The sequence below is a fragment of the Labeo rohita genome, chromosome 12, assembly GCF_022985175.1.
Source record: "Labeo rohita strain BAU-BD-2019 chromosome 12, IGBB_LRoh.1.0, whole genome shotgun sequence".
NCBI lineage: Eukaryota > Metazoa > Chordata > Actinopteri > Cypriniformes > Cyprinidae > Labeo > Labeo rohita.
Genome location: NC_066880.1, coordinates 9,023,578 through 9,043,496, shown reverse-complemented (window position 1 = coordinate 9,043,496; position 19,919 = coordinate 9,023,578). Strand labels below are relative to the sequence as shown.

Below are 19,919 nucleotides of genomic sequence, written 5' to 3'. Positions count from 1 at the left end.
AGATGGATGCATGATGGATGGATGGATGGACAGATAGATGATAGACGGACGGACGAATAGATGGATGGATGAATGATGGATGGATGGATGGACGAACAGATAGATGTATGGATGATGGACGCATGATGGATGGACGGACGGATAGATAGACAGACAGACAGGATGGATGAATGATGAACGCATGATGGGCGGGTGGACGGACGGACGGACAGACAGATGATAGATGGACGGATGGATGGATGATTAATGGATGATGGACTGACGGCTGGACGGACGGACAGACAGACAGATAGATAGACAGGATGGATGAATGTTGGACGCATGATGGGTGGACAGACGGACAGATAGATGATAGATGGATGGATAAATGGATGCATGATGGACAGATGAACAGACAAATAGATGATGGATGGATGGATGATTAATGGATGATGGACTGGCAGATGGACAAACAGACAGACAGACAGATATAGATAGATAGATAGATAGATGAATAGATAGATAGACAGGATGGATAGATAGAAGAATGAATAGACAGACAATTCCAGGGATGGATGGAAAGAAAGAAGAAGAAAGAAAGAAACAGCTTGTTCTTCTAGTCTATTCTGAAGTGCACAACCCAGGTTGGCAGCATGTTCCACAGTAATGATTATTTTGTGTCCACAGAAAAAATGTACTCACCTTGCAGTCACACCCCATCTGGTAGCGCTGACTGAGGCTCTTCTTCTGGGTGGCACTCATGGATTCCCAGGGCATGATGAGGTCACACAGAGTCACGTGCATCTTGCCGTTGGCCTCCGCCTTGCCTGGAAACACAATGTGCAGACACAACAATCTGAACAATCTTTGAACATCTGATAGTCACGGGCCCAGCAAGGCCCAACAGACAAAATAACAACACACGAGAACACGATAACATGTTGCCACGTTTATAAACTGAACCCTTCTGTTAGTCATCTATTGTTCTGTATTATGACTGAACCACATTTCATAGAGGTCACAGCAGAGTCAAAGCACAGATTTGGTGAAAAACATTACATGCAAAAGCTTGTGAACCCTGACGGTGGAGAACAGGAGAAGCTAACCGCAATTTGGGACTTCAGAAAATGGGAGAGAACGTACAAATACAATGACATAAACAACCTCAAGATGGTTTCTATTTTTGACGTTTCTGAAGGTCTGTTCTGGTTACAATCTGAAACCTGGGTCGTTTCTACTCAGTGTGGAGAAGGGAATGTGTGCCTTGAAAACACAACCTCAGCAGTTACTCCACACTACAGGATCAGCTCTCTCATTATTTTACCTCCCCTCCTCCTCTAAAACTTCGGCTTTAAAGGCAATTGCTACCCTCCACAGACCTCTGCCTTGTCAACTCTGTAATTTGGGCTCTGCTGGAATGGTCTGAGATGGGGAAACCAGAAGTTGTCTGTGTTCATCTTTTGACGTTCTTTTATATTCTGTGTTTTTTCCCTTCAGAGTTGCCTGCTCAGCAAGTTCATTAGAAGAGTATTGAAACCCAGCTGTAAATTCAGCACATTGTACATCAGTAAGTCACGGTTTGTAAACTTCTGTCCTGTCTGAAAACGGATCGCCTTGAGTGAAGCATGTGCCAACTGGCAAGTGCTTTGCTGTGAAGGCAGTAACCAATAGCATTGTGTGGTTAGACTGTACATTTATTTGACCAAAAACAACAGCTGTAGTGAAATAACAGTCTTTTACCTGAGATGAGGTACTCCTTCTTGCCAGTAGTGTCCAAATTCGTCACCCCGCACACTGCGGATGAGGGGGCGGTGAAGATCACGTCAATGTGGCGATCCGGGCCTTTGAACATCTGAGAGAGGACAACAAAATCTCGTTTTATTCAATGCAAGATATATTCATTGTAGGTTAGATCTGAATAACAGCTGTCATCTTCATCCCTCACCTTGATCTGTTTAATCTCATATTGGATCCGCTTGATAGGGTTCCCATAAATATCATTCCCAGAATCCACTTCTTTTTTTCCAACCACCTTGGCCCTGATTACTGCAGAGAAATTAATAATGAAAATGTTAATTTCAAGAGCTAACTGCAAAAAGAAAATCTTTTATCATAAGTGTTTGAGTAAAAATGAGACTAATCTTTAGTCTAATTTTTACAAAGATTTTAGTACATGCTTCATAAGGTTTTAGTAAAATTACTTCTAAAAAATATAACTGAAAATATAGCTGCAAGCAGCGATTACCGGGGTTCAAGCGCTTTAAGGCATTTAAGCACATGTGAAAAAAAGACATTATGTAGCAAAGTCTGTAACAACCTAAATCAATGATTTAAAAAAGCATTTTGGCAAATCCAAGTAATTTACCACAGAAATATTATGTTTTTTAATGTACCACTGTTATAGCGCCAGCTGTGGTCTGATCTCCTTAAAACTTTACATGCTTCTTTAGAATCACCTTGTTTAGAAGTTTTCCTTTAGGCTTTATAGGATTTTGGGTAAATTTGGACAGGCCTCCTTTCTGAACGACCCCATTATAGCTTCCCAAAGGGTAAATTTCAACATTTTTTGATAATTATTGACCTTGAGAGTTTAGAGAATTGTACTGCAGTGTTTTCCAGATTTAACTGATTAGATTAGTTCACAAAAGTAAGTTATTTACATCATTTTACAAACTATTTGATTGACAGCAGCAGTTCTAGTTCTAGAGACAAAGTTGTCCGGAATGAGGAGTTCTATCACATGATATGGATATTGCGTGAATGTACGTAAAAAAAACATGCAACATACAATCGTTTACACCCTTGAAAGATGCAGTTTAGCAATTTTTCATCTGCCAGTGGTGGCCATGTTTTTTTTGAGATACGCAAATGTCCTTATAGACACTTGTGGCATTTTGGACCAAGACCGTGCTCAACAATTTTCATGTTGATACGACAAATGGTTGCGTAGGTATAGTCATTTTTATGTTTTTTCTCTCTTATAGCGCCACCAAGTGGTCAAGCTCCATGATTTTTGTCCTGTGACCTCAGATTTAGCTCTTATATAAGTGTTCTGAGTTTGGCAAAGATATCTCATTCCGTTCAAGAGTTTCAGGCATTTTACTTAAAGTGGCTCCGCCCCTTTCAAACGTTTTGGCGTCATTTTGCGAAGGTGAGTAGAAAGTTAAACTCTTATTGATAATTATTGATATTCACTCTCCAGAGAATTTTTCTGCACTGGTTTGGTTCCGATCAGGCAAAAACCTAGAACTAGTTCGCAAAAGTATGTTTTTCATAAAAATCCAAAATAGTAGAAAATCTATCAGGCTCATGATCGAATCTGAGTGCGTTCTGTCTGGCGTGAACCAAGGATTCCAACGACATAAAACACTTCAGCCTGTGACTGACGGTTTAGGAGTTATGAGTGATTTCATACTTTTGGTTGCTGTAGCGCCCTCATCAGGCTGATTGGGGTGAGCCTTGGTAACACTGTCAGCGATGTGAGTACTATCATGCCTCTAAGTTTCACAGGCACTGACGTACCTAATGCAGATGAAACATATGACATTTGTTTCTGTTCAGTAAGATGCGATGTAGTGCTGGAATCTGTTGTTTTTGAAATCATACTGAAGGTTCGTTTGTTGGCTTTATGGATAGTGAATTAGACCCGATATTTTCTTAACGTGAAATCCATTAAATGTATAAAAAGTTTATCAAAGACATTATAAGGGGAGGAGACTTGATTACAAATGAATTAAAGAAACTACCTTATTCTCCCTGGTGAAAAAAACAGCATATGCTGGTAGGTATGTTTTGGTGCTGGTCCTTTGCTGGTTTATGCTGGTCCTTTGCTGGTTTAAGCTGGTCCTTTGCTGGTATATGCTGGTCATGTTGCTGGTCAAGGACCAGCATAAACCAGCATCAAAACATACCTACCAGCATATGCTGTTTTTTTCACCAGGGCTTTAACACAGAAATAAGCCTATGGGCAAAACTTCCAGTTTATTAGCTGCTATATAAAAACATCGAGAAGAAAAACAATGTGCAGTAAATGCTAAAATTGTCTGCACTACAAATCAGTGCATTCATAATTAAGATAATACATTAAAATAACATTGTAAGACACACTAAGCATGTCAAGCAGTAAAATGAGCTGTTTTGTAAAGCTAAAAATAGCTGGACGTGGAAGAGACCGGAAGCCAGACCCATAAAATGTACAAATTTCATTCCTTACTTAAAATGTTATTTTATTTAACAGTTTCAAAGATTTTCTCAATTTCAGTACAGGAGAGAGGAGCTGAACTGGCATGACTGAAAATAGGTGTTTGAGGGCGTTTTCCAAGATGTCTGCCGAGCTGAGACTAAATGAACAATTTCCGTTAGCGTAGCATTGCTACTAAGCAGGGGATTTCCAGTTCCTAGCATCATTTCCACAGGACCGAACAGGGTAAGTGAATTTTGTATTGTGTTATTTGAACCGTTTTAACACGGTGAGAAATGAGAAACTTCTTAGCTTTTATCATTATGTTGAAATATAGAGAAGTTTGTTATGTTGGTGTTGTGGGTAACCCTATTGTGGTGAGCTTGTGCTTAGTCTGGTAAAAACCCGCATTTATCATGCTAACATGCACTGTTCTTTAGACTTTAACTGCAAGATGATCGATAGATATCATTTTATTGTTTTACTCAGTTGAGTTTTCAGCCCAGTTTCAGTTTACAGTTTAATTTGATGTTAAGAAAACCCATTCCCGAAGTTTAAAAAACACTGTCAACAACTACATCAAGTTCAGCCAAAGAATTATTTTTCGAGTGTTGAATATTCTCAATGTTTTTCCACCACTAGTTGGACTCAGTAAAATAACACAAGCTACAGCACAAGGCCTGAAGAGAATCTGTCACGTCATCATAAAAAGATGAAAAGGCACATGACTTTACCGCACTTTTCTCCATGCCACCTCTCATCTGAGGCCTTGTCTAAACAGCAGCGAGAGGTCTCTCTCATATAAAGAGAGTCATGCCCCCAAACCCAAATCCCATTTCCTGCAAGTTGAGCGTTTGCAGCTGTCCAGCATTTCTTTAGCTCTCTTTGTCAGGTCAGCCAACATGCGGCAGAGACGCCTCCTCTAGAGAAGCTGACACATGACAACCTTGCGCTGACTCATTCATTCTCTTGCCTTTTATACTCACCCTTATTTTCCTAAATCGTTTTTAAATGGCTGTTATTTTTCACTGAAGTACTGCATGGAAACATTGAATGAAATGTAAAGAAGCATCTCTATCACTCAACAAAACTCCTCACCCTCTACAACTATAAACTTAAATCATGTCATCCTCATAGAGACAGACAGGTAAACAGCTGCAAACTTTTAAATATAAACTGTGTATTACATTTATACAAACTCTTAACTCTTAAGCAGAACTTAAACAATGTCATGCTTTATTTTTGCGATAAGCTCTACTAATTTCTATTTTACAGAGCTTTCATCTGTTAAATGTACTTAGGTATTTAAAGATCTACAGATAATTATGAATTACGTCCTTAATGAAGTTAAGTAGAATATATTGTATGTGCAATGTCTGACAAAATCTTTAGTCAGAGGGTCCAAAACAACACTGGATCCCATCGATTTTCATTATATAGACAAAAAAACAACATTTATCAAAACTTTTTCTGTGTTCCACAATGCGAGATTAAGTTAATGACAGAATTTTCAATTTTGGGTGGACTGTTCCTTCAAACCTCAACGAAAAATGCAGAAGCGCATTTGCATTACATATAAAGAATAGTGTACTGCATCAACAGCCATTACTGCAAATTACTCACAGGATGATTAAGCAATTCTTAAGGGGTATATTTTGCAATAATGACCAAATGAATATGTATTTTCCCACTCATTATATGATTGCTAACCAAAACAAGTAAACAAATGGACATTAAATATTTACATTATGAGTATATTAGTATAACACAATGGTCAAATGGTGGGACAATGGTTGATTATACAATTTACCAAATAATTTGACAGAATGATTGACCAATCAGAAGTATTCCAGAAAGTTGTGCAATATAACTAAAACCATAAAGTGGCATTCATTTTAAAGAAATGCAGCACAAAACAAAGTTTGTTTGGTTTTTACATTACAAAACATTCTGTTCAAGCATTTAGATACTGCTAGTTGACAAATGCTGGTGGAAATCATTGTGTATTCACGATTTTAAGTAAGTGTTGTGATAATATGTGACCCTGGACCACAAAACCAGGGTAATATTTTTGAAAATGAGATTTATACATCATCTGAAATCTGAATAAATAAGCTTTCCGTTGATGAATGGTTTGTTAGGATAGGACAATATTTGGCTGAGATACAACTATTTGAAAATCTAAAATCTCAGGGTGCAAAAAATTTGAGAAAATCGACTTCAAAGTTGTCCTTATGAACTTCTTGCATATGCATATTACTAATCAAAAATTAAGTTTTGATATATTTTCAGTAGGAAATTTACAAAATATCTTCACTGAACATCAACTTGACTTAATATCCTAATGATTTTTGGCATTAAAGAAAAATCGATCATTTTGACCCATACAATGTATTGTTGGCTATTGCTACAAATACACCCGTGCTACTTAAGACTGGTTTTCTGGTCAACTGTCACATATTCATAATTATGTGCTTTACAGGACATTGATCAATCCATATATGAATCACACTTCAACACTAGGCTGTGAAATGAAGTATTGCTTATGAGCTATCGCTATAAAATGATGTTGTTTACCTGTTGGTCTTGTTTACATTTGCCTAGTAAACCAATGAGGAAACAATTACAGGCTAATGTCGCCCTCAAGGCTAAACTTGTCTCAGTAAACGGGTGGATCGTGTTGCTGCTTGGCAAACAGTTTGCTAAATTGTCCAGATATATACTGAAAGTCACACTTTTTGCAACATATTCAGCTAAAAATAACCAGTCCTTCCCATGTCCACACTGTACATAGCCATTTGGTGACCTAAAATGAGGAGCAGTGTCAATATGCAACATTTATTTGTGTTGGGAGTGCCTCTGGCAAGAACAAGAAAGAGGAACAGATATTTTAAGTTTCTGGGGTATTTCGTGAGAATGTTGGATGCGCATTGCACAAAGTGAAGCAACTTAACAGCACCAATGACATGAAGTTTTGTTGTCCTTTTATTTATGCATCGCCTATCCCAACTGGTCTGTACAGTAGGCTGCATTAAAAATAAGTGACCCAGTGCAGTTCCAAACCCATGTTTAATCTGCGTTTTGTAATGTAATCCGTATTTTTTTTTTGTATGACACACAACATGTCCATGTTGGCATCTGCCTAATTTGATCTTGCTGGAAAGACCAGCTTAGACCAGTATGAACTGGCTGTTATGCAAGTTAGTGCAGTTTTGGTCCTAGTCTAGCTATTGGACAAACATAACCATGTTGTTTATCATCGAAACTCACTGGTGGTAAAGTCGGTCTTGTTGGTTAAGCTAAGAAGCATGGTGGGGATGCAAAATACAACATGTAGATTTTTTTTTAGACTCAATAAACCAATGACACTTTCTTATTTTTTAAATTTATGCATTTCAAATGTTTGACAAATTTCTATCAAACTGAATGTCTTTTAAACACTAGTGTACATGTTTTGAGTTCAGCATAAATGTGAATTTTAAAATAAAAAAATAAATAAATTCAGTAACTACACTACTTGTCAAAAGTTTTTGAACAGTAAGATTTTTGATGTTTTTTTAAGAATTCTTCTGCTTACCAAACCTGCATTTATCTGATCCAAAATACAACAAAAGCAGTAATTTTGTCAAATATTTTTACTGTTTAAAATAACTGCCTTCTATTTTATTATATTTTAAAATGTAATTTATTCCTGTGATCAGATCTAAATTTTCAGCATCATTACTCCAGTTTTCAGTATCACATGATCCTTCAGAAATCATTCTAATATGCAAATTTGCTGTTCCAGAAACATTTTTTTATTATTATTACTATCAATATTTAAACAGTTGAGTACATTTTTTTTCAGGATTCTTTGATGAATAGAACGATCCAAAGATCAGCATTTAAAAATCTGAAATAAAAAGCTTTCGTAACACTATACCACTTAAAAGCTTGAAGTCAGTATAAATCTTTTTTTAAATAATAAATAATTTTATTTAGCAAGGATGCTTTAAATTGATCGAAAGTGATGACAAAGACATTTATAATGTTACAAAAGATTTCTATTTCAGACAAATGCTGTTCTTCTGAACTTTCTATTCATCAAAAAAACTTGAAACAGTTCTACTCAGCTGTTTTCAACATAAAAATAATAAAAAATGCTTTTTGAGCAGCATATTAGAATGATTTCTGAAGGATCGTGTGACGAGTAATGATGCCAAAAATTTCAGCTTTGAAATCACAGGAATAAATTACATTTTAAAATGTATTCAGATATGTACTTTGGATCAAACAAATGCAGGCTTGGTGACAAAAAAAACATTAAAAATCTTAAAAACTTTTGACTGAGTGTATATTCATATTTTATACTCAAATAAGTGTACTTTAAATAAGTAACATCTTCTACATGTGTATATTTTTGCAAGGAATTGTTTTTGAGAGATCTGACATTCAACATACGGCCTTAATGTTAAAAAACAAAAGATTAATCATTTTCTTTGCTCTTTTAAACAGTAAAGCCTATTAATTTTTAATATCCCAAATATGCACAATTATATGGCTAGCTGCATTTAATTATTTGCATTTATCATTGTTTTTTCCGCACTTTTAGAGAATACATGAGTCAGCGACCCATTTTTGAGCAAATAACATTCCTACCCCTGTTCAGCGAGCTTATGAGTGTCTGAAAGCTGTCCTGTTGAACGAGCCCAGAAAAAACAAAAACAACTCTAAAAAAGGAGAAGATTTACTGTGTGCAGTTTCATGTTAATCAACTGCAGATGAAAATGAATCAAGACAACTTCTCAAGTAGGCCTTCATCAGCAGCAGCTGTCTTGTAAATCCGGCTTCCAATTACAGCTGCTGAAGTTACGGCCTACCCGCGTCTCTTCTGTTTGAGTTAGAAAAACATATTCAAAAAACTGACCTGAGGTCAGTTTGAAGACATCCGAAGCATTAACATATTAGCCGGGCTGCTCCTCCTTAACCCCACCCTGTTCTTTCATAAACAGGCGGTCTTTCCGTAGCATCGATTTGCTCTGCCAGCTGTTTGGATCGGCTGTGTATTTTGTTAGGACAGCTTGTTTTAATCGAGGTATGCTCAGGAACATTTCTGCAAAACTACTTAAGCAAACGACGCAATGAAACGGAGATACAAATGGAGCAAAGTTTATGAGACAAACGGGATTTTACAAGTTGTATTAGACCCACTACTTAAACTCTCAGGGCTAATTGAGGTTAAAGTGATCGTTCACGCAAAATTAAAAAATTCGCCATTTACTCACCCTCATGTCATTACAAAGCTTTGTCTTAATTTCTTTTTGAAGGATGTTACCACTTGAAAATATTGCTTGACCACAGTGGTCACCGTTCGTTTTAATTGTATTTTAACAGCTCGGATATTCTATTATAAATACGTCCTTTTGTGCTCCACGGAAAATCAAATGTGTTTCAAAAGACATGAGGGTGAGTAAATGATGACAGAACTATTCCTTCAAATGTGAGGATGAAAAATAGATGAATGATATCACAGGAGATAGAAATGGAAAAACAAAGTGTAACGGTTGCAGTTTTTGAGGCACTTGCTCACCATGGAAAATATGAGTCTTGGGATATAGGATGCAGGGACATAAAATAACTAGAAAAAGGAAAACACACACACATATGCACACTCGCAGCCATTATTATACACCCATGGGTTCACTTTATGGGCTGGAAAAGACGCAAATATGAAGGGTTCATTGCTCTTAAAGTTAACGATAGCCCCCCTCCTCCTCCTGTCCAAGTTGCATGCTTTTCTGCATATGTCAAGGTTTTCTGAGCTATAGGGCATGATAACACTGTGCCAGAACTCAATGGATCAATATAGTTGTATTCTAAAGCCATTTTATCGTGCATCCAGTGTTAAAGTAGGTCAAGCTACAACACAAGCTGTTTTGCACCTAAAATTCCAGATGCCTAATGCTAGGCTAAAAACGTTTTGAGGGCAAGGAGGCCTCACTTCTCCTGGTGAAGTAATCAAGAAAGTCTCCGAAGGATTGTGAGAGCATCCCACAGTAAGGAGTAGAAACACAGTGGCTACTGCTTGACTCAGACGTCACTCATTAGTCTGAGAAAGTGCTCTGTTACCAACATCACGAAACACCCAGGGATGTGGTTAATTCAAAAAGTCGGTCTGATGACCCAGTAGAATGATTGTTAATTTAAATTTTAGCTGATTGGATGGTATGTTTTTTGCTAATTGTTTATAGGGAACTTTTACCCTAAAATGAAAATTCTGTCTTCATTTATTCATGCTTATGTAATTCAGATCTGTATGACTTACTTTCTTCTACAGAACACTAAGTATAGAGATGCAAAAGTCAGCTGAGCTCTGTTCCAGACTTGCACAAACTGCATTGCAATCATTTTCCAAAACGTAATTTATGTGGAAAAATTGTGAAGTCTGTAAACGGCCATTAATTGAGGCCAGAAAGGAACCAAGGAAAGGCTATATTGCTGCTGTTCAATAAGCGCCACCTGCTGTCAAAGAGTAAATGTGCGTCTCATTCGCTCTATCTGCTGTTTTGATTTCATGCAGATGTTTTATGTAGCGTAATTTCACAAAGCTAAAGTCAGACTGTTCTATTCTGCTTTAGATTTTGAAATTGGACAATCTAATTTAAATCAGAAACTGCTCATGCTGCATGTATGTAGTATCTTTGTTTAGATCGTAATTAAAATGCAACGGTTGCTTCTAATTTTAAATGGCTACTGAGGGTTTGGCCTGTAATGGAGCAAATAAACATCTTGTTCATGTACTCATACTTTTTCTTCTCTCTTCCTTAAAAACATAAATAAATGAAAGATCGCAATCAGTATCGGCCATTTTGCATGTAAAAAATTCAATATTAAAATCAGCCATGAAAAATCTATCGATATTGATATTAATTAATAGGTAAGATATTTTCGGTATTTTTTTCTATTAAAGGAGAGTCAGTAGGATCCAATGTTGTTTTAAACCTCTTTGACTTTCAATGAACAGACAAACATTCTTCAAAATATCTTGTGTTGCAAAGTCAATTCAAGTTTGGAACAACATTCAGCTTCAGTTACTGGTTGGTAATTACATTTACAAAATAAAACCTTTAATTAAATGCACATTTATAGAAAAAAGCCCACTTTAAGAACAACATCATTAGTTGGCTAATGCTAACTCCTAAACACTTTTTACATTTTTAATAGAAAGTGATACCCATGTATTCATCTGAACTATTTTGTAGGGCTATGACAATAAATCAATGCATTGTGATTCATGGGTTGAATCACACTGGAATGGACTTTGAGCTTAGTTTTTACCAGCAGATGTTGCTCTAATCTAGTTTTTAACCACACACTCAAATGCTCATGAAGAAGAGTGCTACCAATTGCATTGCAAAATGATTAACTGTTTCGAAGCGCTCAAAACACGCTAGTGATGCCTGCTGGTCAAAAGTGTGTGAATGCAACCAAAACTAATGCCAAAACATGCAAAAAACAACTCTGACAAACCCAATGCAAATACTTTCTTGAAATTTTTATATTAAATGCAATTATAGTAAATGCTCTGGGGGGCGATCTCAATAAACTGGCATGATTCACAGGTTTACAGAAACATTTATGACGTTTCGAAACAGTTATGATGTAATGAAGCCTCGTTTACTGAAATCACGTGACTTTGGAAGTTTGATACGCACTCCGAACCACTGTTTCAAAACAAATCATTTACAAAGGTTTCAAAGCTACATGAAGCAGTGTTTCAAAAGCGGCCATCACTACTTGTGCGTTCGACTCATGTAATTACACCTCAGCTCAGAATTAATGTAAACAGGGTTGCCAGGTGTTCACAACAAAACCCACCCAATTGCTACTCAAAACTAGCCCCATCAGGTTTCGAGGGGGGTCCCCTGATAAAAATTGCATTCCGCAGGGTAAAATACATGTTTTTTGGGGTCGCTTCAACTCGCGGACATGAAAAACAACCTGCGGCAACAGTCTTAAAGTAGCCCAATTCTGCGGGAAAACCGCAGACTTGGCAACACTGAATGTAAACGGCCTACTGCGATCACACTTGTAATTCACTTTGACCTTTTTGAACTTTATGAATGATTATTTTAGGTCCAGGTGTGAGTAAGGAATTGGAAGCAAGCAGAGTACGGCTGTTTCTAAAACATGCAGTGCCATCTGCTGTTCAAAAATATACTAGAAACTTGTCTAGATCTTTCATACCAGGTCAGTCTGATGCTTTCATGCTGATATTTTTTGCCAAGAAAATTTCTTGAGCGAACTGTCAGCACCAGCAAAAGTTTCATAAACATACTAAATATGACAACCTGGTCTCATGTCGAAAACGTACCTCCTGGGTACCTCCTGGCAAGATGCAAAATACACACTGCCATATACGTTTAGTGACATATTCGATGTGAAATGTCCACTGGGTGGCGCTAGAAGAGTGTTCCATTTTTTTTTTCTCAGAACAGATGAACATACATATGGTACATTTTTGTAATTTCACCGATGTTTTGTATGTTTCACCTTTTGTAAAGGTCATTGCACACAGTCCGAAATATTCGTCCGAAATATTCACGTTAAAAAATAAATATGACCTCACGCATCTGTAGCAAGCATTTTGATAGGAAAGGACGACGAATACGTTTTCATAACAAAAACATTTATAAGTGCTTTATGGTACATATTTTGCATCTTGCAAAAAGTTCCCAGAGGTACGTTTTCGTCACGAGACCAGGTAGCAATATGATCATCTAAAAATGTAAAAATGTTTCATTGTGTAATCCTGATAACTTTAGGGTCACAATATTAATCAAAACTCCATTTTTCTTTGAGGTTTAATAATTAAAGGATCAATAAGTAATTACTTAACACAGTTCTGCCGTTCAAATGGAGTGATGTTCTGCAGTGTCTGTCTTCAGCTTCATTCCCACTGCTTCGTTTTTCCTGCCTGACCCACATTCCTGTTGCCCGATAATCATGCATATCCCACAACGCCTGCTCCCTCCACGGATGACTTACACACTCTCTTACATATGCACATATCATAATCAAAATGTCATAGTTTCCATGAAAATATACCCACCACAAATACTAGCCACATCCTGAGTTTCCGTATGCCTGCACAGCTTTTAGCAATCATGACCAGTGCGGAGCCCAGGCAGACTACTGCACCAAAAGTCCCCGAACTCCTCTTCCACTCCTACCTTCACAGACACACTCACTGACTGGGCCACCACAACCAAAATATATTCCACCTCACAGGTATCAAATACAATATTATTTCTAGTATTTCAAAGGCCATTTGGTTGTCTTTACCTTTTGAAGAACGTAAGGACAGAATGCAAAGTTTTCCTAAAAATATTAAAAATTAGATTATTTTTTTCTTTATGCATATGTTTTTGGTTTTCCTGCATGCTAAAGTTCTTTAATGAACATGAAAGAAATGTAAATAACTTGATAGACTTAGCATTAATGAACACAATATCCATTGGGAAGAAAAATGTATGCTTAAAAAAAAAACATTTAAAATAAATAAATAAGGAACAACCACATAGCAAGTAATTGTATACAGTGGCTCTCCTTCACCACAGGGGTAAAAACTAAATAGGAGAATGGAGCTGTTTTGCTTCCACTCTGGATACTCTGCCTGCGGTTTCTTTGAACTCATTTCTTTCTTTTTGAACTCCTGACACAATTCATCACCGTAATAGAACACAACAACCGGGTTACGGAAGTAAAAATCCCATTCATTTTCTCCATAGATTAACTGCCTTTTAACGATAATGTATAAACCTTCCAGGAGCTTTGAGGTTTTTAAGCAATAGCATATGCTTCTCTAGAAGATTTTGGGTTTTTTGAATTATTATTGTTTTGTAATTGTGCGCTTTCAAACTACTTTTATATTTTCAAATGCTGTCAAACGATTAATCGTGATTACTCGCATCCAAAATAATTTTTTTTTGTCTATATAATATATTTGTGTGTACTGTGTGTATTTATTATACATATATAAAAACACACACATACAGTATATATATTTAGAAAATATTTACATGCATATACACATTACATATAAAATTTCTGAATATATAACATTTTTCTTAAATAAATAAATAAATAAATATATATATATATATATATATATGCATGTGTGTGTATTTATATATACATAATAAATATATACAGTCCACACACATGTAAACAAAACTTTTATTTTGGATGTGATTAATTGTGATTACTAATATTTTCTTCTTTTTTTATGAAGTCATTAAAAATCAATGACTGTAAATCAACAGGTTTATATTTTCCCATCATTTCAAAGGGGACAAGTATTCAGTCCTTTCTAAAATAATTTAAATACAGATCTTTTTACCTATTTTCAAATACTTACAAAAAAGTTTTCAATGTTGTTATGTATATTATTGACTGGATTTCTTTCTAAAGGCTTTTAAATGGATAGTTCACCCAAAAATGTAAAATGTCTCGTTATTATTTAATTACTTTCTTATAAAACCCATATGGATGAACTATATCAGTATCGATAATGCCAATGAAGACAAGGCTCTTTTAACCAGGGGTGCACACAAGCAACCAAAAACAAAAAAAGCACTGTGGAAATAAGGTCACACTGCTTATTTGTGTACCGATATGGTTGACAACTCTAAATGCACAATCACTGATTAAGATCGACTAACTGTTAGTACTGTATAAGATTTCCATTTGAATTGAAAGCATAAATCTAGGCCACGCACTGTCGGTGCAAAACTGCAGTGCATGTACTTACTTGCCAGCAATCCGCCAAAATAAAAGCCTGCTGATTTTAGTTTTGAAAATGTTGAAAACTCATATATATATATATATATATATATGAAGAGTTCAGATGCAAAACCAGCTAAAAGCCATCTCGGTCAAAAATGAGATACTGAATGAATGCTCCTGACACATAGTATACATCCATCAAATACTTTTACTTCAAACTCGCTAAATTCCAGCCTCAGCCCAATCAGAAGTACCAGTACTTACATAGAAACCTATAAAAAGTAGCCAGAAAGAAATGCTAATTTTAAAGAAACACTTCAGATGGATTTAGAGGCTTTTGCATCTGAACTCTTCATTAATATACATATTATTATATGAAAAATGTTATTGAATATAATAAAATAATTGAATTTTATTTGATTCATTTATTACTTCATTTAATTCATTTTTATTTTGAAACATAATACTTGTCGGTGCCAACAGCCTTGTAGGCAGCGTGCCGAAAAGTGGCGCAGTAGTGTTTCGGGTGTCCCGAGTTCGAATCCCGCCTTGTGGACCTTTCCCGATCCTGTCCCCCTCTCTCTCTCTCCAGCTCACTTCCTGTCATATCTCAACTGTCCTATCATGAAAAAAAATACAACCCCCCCCCACCCTTCTTTCCAAAAAAAATAAATATAAAATAGTTACCTGTTATAACAATTTATTATTTTGTTTAACAGTTTATTAAAAAAAAATTACAGAAAGCGCAATAATATTATTATTACTACTATGATTTTACCTGTAGGAGCAAGCGCGGCCATTTGTAAATTTTATGGGTCTGGCATATTTTAATGTATTATCTTATATTATGAACACAGTGTTTTTTCGTGCAAACAGTTTTACTATTTACTGCATGTTATTAGTCTTCTCATTATATACCTATAGCAGCTAATGAACCGGAAGTCTCGCCCATAGCCTTACTTCCGCGTTGAAGAATAAGGTGGACAGTTATATTTAATGAGTCACAGTATTCAGTAAACACACCTCAGGGGTGCTGCTGAGCAACGTGGTATGGAAAAGAGAAGTGTGAAGATTTTCCTCTTGTGTTCGGAGGCACATGAGGGTGAGTTAATAATGACAGAACTGTCATTCCATTCCATATAAGAGCAAAGCAATGCAATGCAATGACGTATGTTATAGCTGGTTAACACACTAATGTTTTTGTTTGATATTTAAAGGGGTTATTGGATGCCCATTTTCTACAAGCTGATATGATTCTTTAGGATCTTAAAGGAGAAGTCCACTTCCAGAACAACAGTTTACAAATAATTTACTCACCCCCTTGTCATCCAAGATGTTCATGTCTTTCTGTCTTCAGTCGTTAAGAAATTATGGTTTTTGAGGAAAGCATTCCAGAATTTTTCTGCATATAATGGACTTCGCTGGTGCCCTGATTTTGAACTTCCAAAATGCAGTTCATTTTGAACAAATCTTTAGTATGACTCGGCAAGAACGAATCGTTTCGGGGAGTGATTCGTTCAGTCACGCATGCGCAACATCCTATTAGGTTCTATACTGGAATTAATTCACCTGTTTCGAGTCTTCGGGTTTTTTGAGTCGTTCGTTCATCTTATGGGGCTGTCACGTGATGCTGATTTTGCTAAAATGAATGAAATGACTCGAAAAAAGATTCATTCATTTTGCTGAACGAGACTCAAAGGTCAGAGTCGGTAAAATGATCCGAACTTCCCATCACTACAACGAATAACGTCTTCGAATCACCACAAGTTCATCGTCTGTGTACTCCGGCTAAAAAAGGCAGAGTATGTCAAAAAACTCATGTTATTTTCTCCTACAACTTCAGAATTGTCCGACATCGTTGTACCTTTTTGTTTGTAAACAGCATTCTTCTGTTCATGACTGAAGACAGAAAGACATGAACTTGTCAAAATCAGCCCTGTTCAGAGCGAGCCTTCTGTGGGGTGACGAGCCGATCTGTTTACTTTAGCCGCATTTAGCCTTGAAACTTGCTAAATAGCACATTTTTAAGAAAAGTGGTTTGCAAAGATGCATAAAAACCCCTTATACTCAATTCTTCAGTAGGTGAAGCTGCATCACGAATGATTTGCGAAAACATGAACGCATTTATGTAGATCGCCGGGCGCATTCCCTTCAAAAACAAAAACAATGTCGGTCAGAGTCGGACTGTTCACAGCTCAATCAGGGCGGGTCTAAGGTAAGACGGTCGTGTCAGTCAACTATTGTGGGAGCAGCCTTTGTCGGTGTGAGGACAGGAATCAAAGAATGGCTTGATTTGAAAAAGGGGATATTTCTTATAAATATTAAAAAAATACCACTGGGTGGATTTTTATCATAATAGGGTGGTTGTGTACACACACTGCCAACACACATTTATGTTCAAGCAACATGTAAAAGTGAGTTTTGGATCCCATGACCCCTTTAAATAAATCAGACTTTCATTTCACATCGTAAAAATGAAAAGATGCACAAAAGATAGAATTTGCTAGATTTATGTGCATCATCATCTTTGCTTGTACAAGAAAGCCAGTGCAAATGTTCTAAGACTCTGAGGTTTACCAACATGGAAAAGGTCAGAGCTGGACAACTGACGGTTGGATGCTGCCCACTGCTTTAGGCCTGCGTATATAAACAGGCAAAGCAGACACGGCAGGATGTGGAGAAAGACTGGTTTGTGTGAGGTTTGCTGACTGCATTTAAATGTCATTTATTCCCAATTTTATCAAAATACATGTGGAGAAAAGATTTCACATTTGGATGTTTTTTCAGAAATGTCTAGCATTTCCTGTGAGGTGGAGGACTAACTAATCATCTTACATGCAGCTTATAAAAGTCACATCCTCACGACAATCTGACATAAACTGCCCAAAAGATGAGGTTCAGATGAACAAACATCATTGAAAACGAATCATGTGACGCACAAGGTGATTGCAATGAGCCTATCATGCCTGTGGGAGGTTGAAGATTTCCTGGAACTGACTTACATATTTAAGTATTTTTAGAAACTTTCCAGTTAACAATCTGTTCTTGATAGCTGCTTTTCTCTTTCTTTATGACCAAGAGAAACTAAGGACCTGCAAACGGCGCTCAAACGTAGTTTCACCTTCAGTAACTCGCAGTGTGAGTTCTTCTCCGGTGTTTATTGCTACTGTCCGGGGCAATTAATTGTGGCAATGAGCTCTGTCATATATGTCACTGAGCTTTATAGTGTAAAGCAGGTGGAACTGATTGTTTGGTCTTGACATCAAAGCAGCAGTGTTCAAGTTGAGAATGAGGTATGTTTGAATCGAATAACTAAAATAACCCTGTTCTCTGGGGCACATCATTGAATTAGGTCACACAAACACGGTAAGCTTATAATAGTAAAACAACAAAAGGTACACCGGAAATAATGCTTGGAATTTTTTATAGGAAAAGATTGCAAAAATGCTCACTCTTAAAAATAAAGGTTGTTTATTGGCATCTATGGTTGCATGAATAACCTTTAACATCCATGAAATCTTTCCACTGCACAAAACACGGAAGCCCAAGGAAATAAAACAAGGAAATAAAAATGTGACTTTTTATCTCACAAGTCATTTTTTCTCGTAAACACGAGTTTACATCTTGATAAACATCTTGATTTTTTTCCCTCAGAATTGCAAGATATAAACTCACAATTGTCTGAAAAAAGTCAGAATTGAGAGCTTGCAATTGCAAGAAATAAAGTCAGAATTGCAACTTTTCTCAAAATTGTGTAGTACAAACGAGTTTATATCCTGCAATTCTGCCTTTTTTCACGCAATTCTGACTTTATAACTTAAGTTTGTATCACACAATTCTGAGAAAAGTTGCAATTCTGAATTATTTTTTGCAACTATTCATCATTTCTGACTTTTTTCTCACAATTGCAAGTTCATATCTGGCTTTATAACACAGAATTGTTAATTTATATTCCGCAATTCTAACTCGTAATTATGATGTTATAACTCGGAAGTTTCTCGCGTGTTTGTATTGCAATTCTGAGAAAAAAAATAAGAATTGCGAGAAAAAGTCAGAACTGCAAGATAAAAAGTCGCAATTACCTTTTTTTTCTTAAAAAAGTGTTGGAAACAGGCTTCCATAACAAAGAGTTGTTTATTGTGAAAAAAAGTTATTCACACCAAGAAAAAATGGCTTTTTTAAAAGGCTCTTTCAAAAACTAAAACCCACAATGTTTTTTATGGCCTTATAATTTTTTGTTTTAAATAGTTTACTGTTAAAACCTGTTAATTGAAGTTACAATATACAGTAAATAGTATTCTACTTTATTAAACTGTATGTTTTTTTACATTTACACTATAATATATCATCATTTATTTATATTACTTTTACAATAAATTATTATATACTGTAAAAATGTGGGGTTTTTTGTAAGTAAAAAAAATGTACTATGTGTTACATCAGGTAATTATTATTAAACATGTTTGTTTCTTCCTTTTTTCAGTTACTTATTTTAGTGGGGGTTTAATGTTACTATTTACATTATTTAGTTAATGTATCACCACTCAAACCACCCACTACAAGTATTACTCACTAAAAAGTGTGTGGCCGAATTTAGGTTGTTTTAACAGTACAGTTTATCGGTATGGCTAGACACACGAATGTTAAACTTTTACACACTTTTGCAGTCTGTCTGCTCCTTTACATTATTGTTCCCTAGTTACTCTACATGAATGACCAGCATTGTTTTAGTGCGTCCAAGTACTGGAGTAAAAAAATAAATAAATCTCTGGTCCTGCTACAAGGCTTTTGGGTACACTAAACCTTTTCAAAGGGCTACCTGTGAGAAATGTTTGTACATTTGGCATCCTCCACTGGTAATTCCTCTTTTTTTTCCAGTTTATAACTTCCTCAACCTCCACCAAAGGAATCCTCATCATTTCTGTATTCAGGAATGTTCAGCACCACACCCCGACCCGCTCTCTCTGACCCTTGTGACCCTTATGGTCTATAA

General features: G+C 36.2%; 1 protein-coding gene across 1 annotated transcript in view; it reads right to left on the bottom strand.

Annotated features, from left to right (window-relative positions):
• Positions 1-19,919, bottom strand: part of timp2a (TIMP metallopeptidase inhibitor 2a) — a 28,057-nt gene that overhangs the window by 2,855 nt on the left and 5,283 nt on the right. Inside the window, exons 2-4 of the mRNA XM_051124071.1 lie at positions 1,925-2,025; positions 1,720-1,831; positions 682-806 (exon numbers count right to left, since the gene is read on the bottom strand). Of these exons, the coding sequence (XP_050980028.1) occupies positions 682-806; positions 1,720-1,831; positions 1,925-2,025 (338 nt within the window). The remainder of the gene's footprint in view (positions 1-681; positions 807-1,719; positions 1,832-1,924; positions 2,026-19,919) is intronic.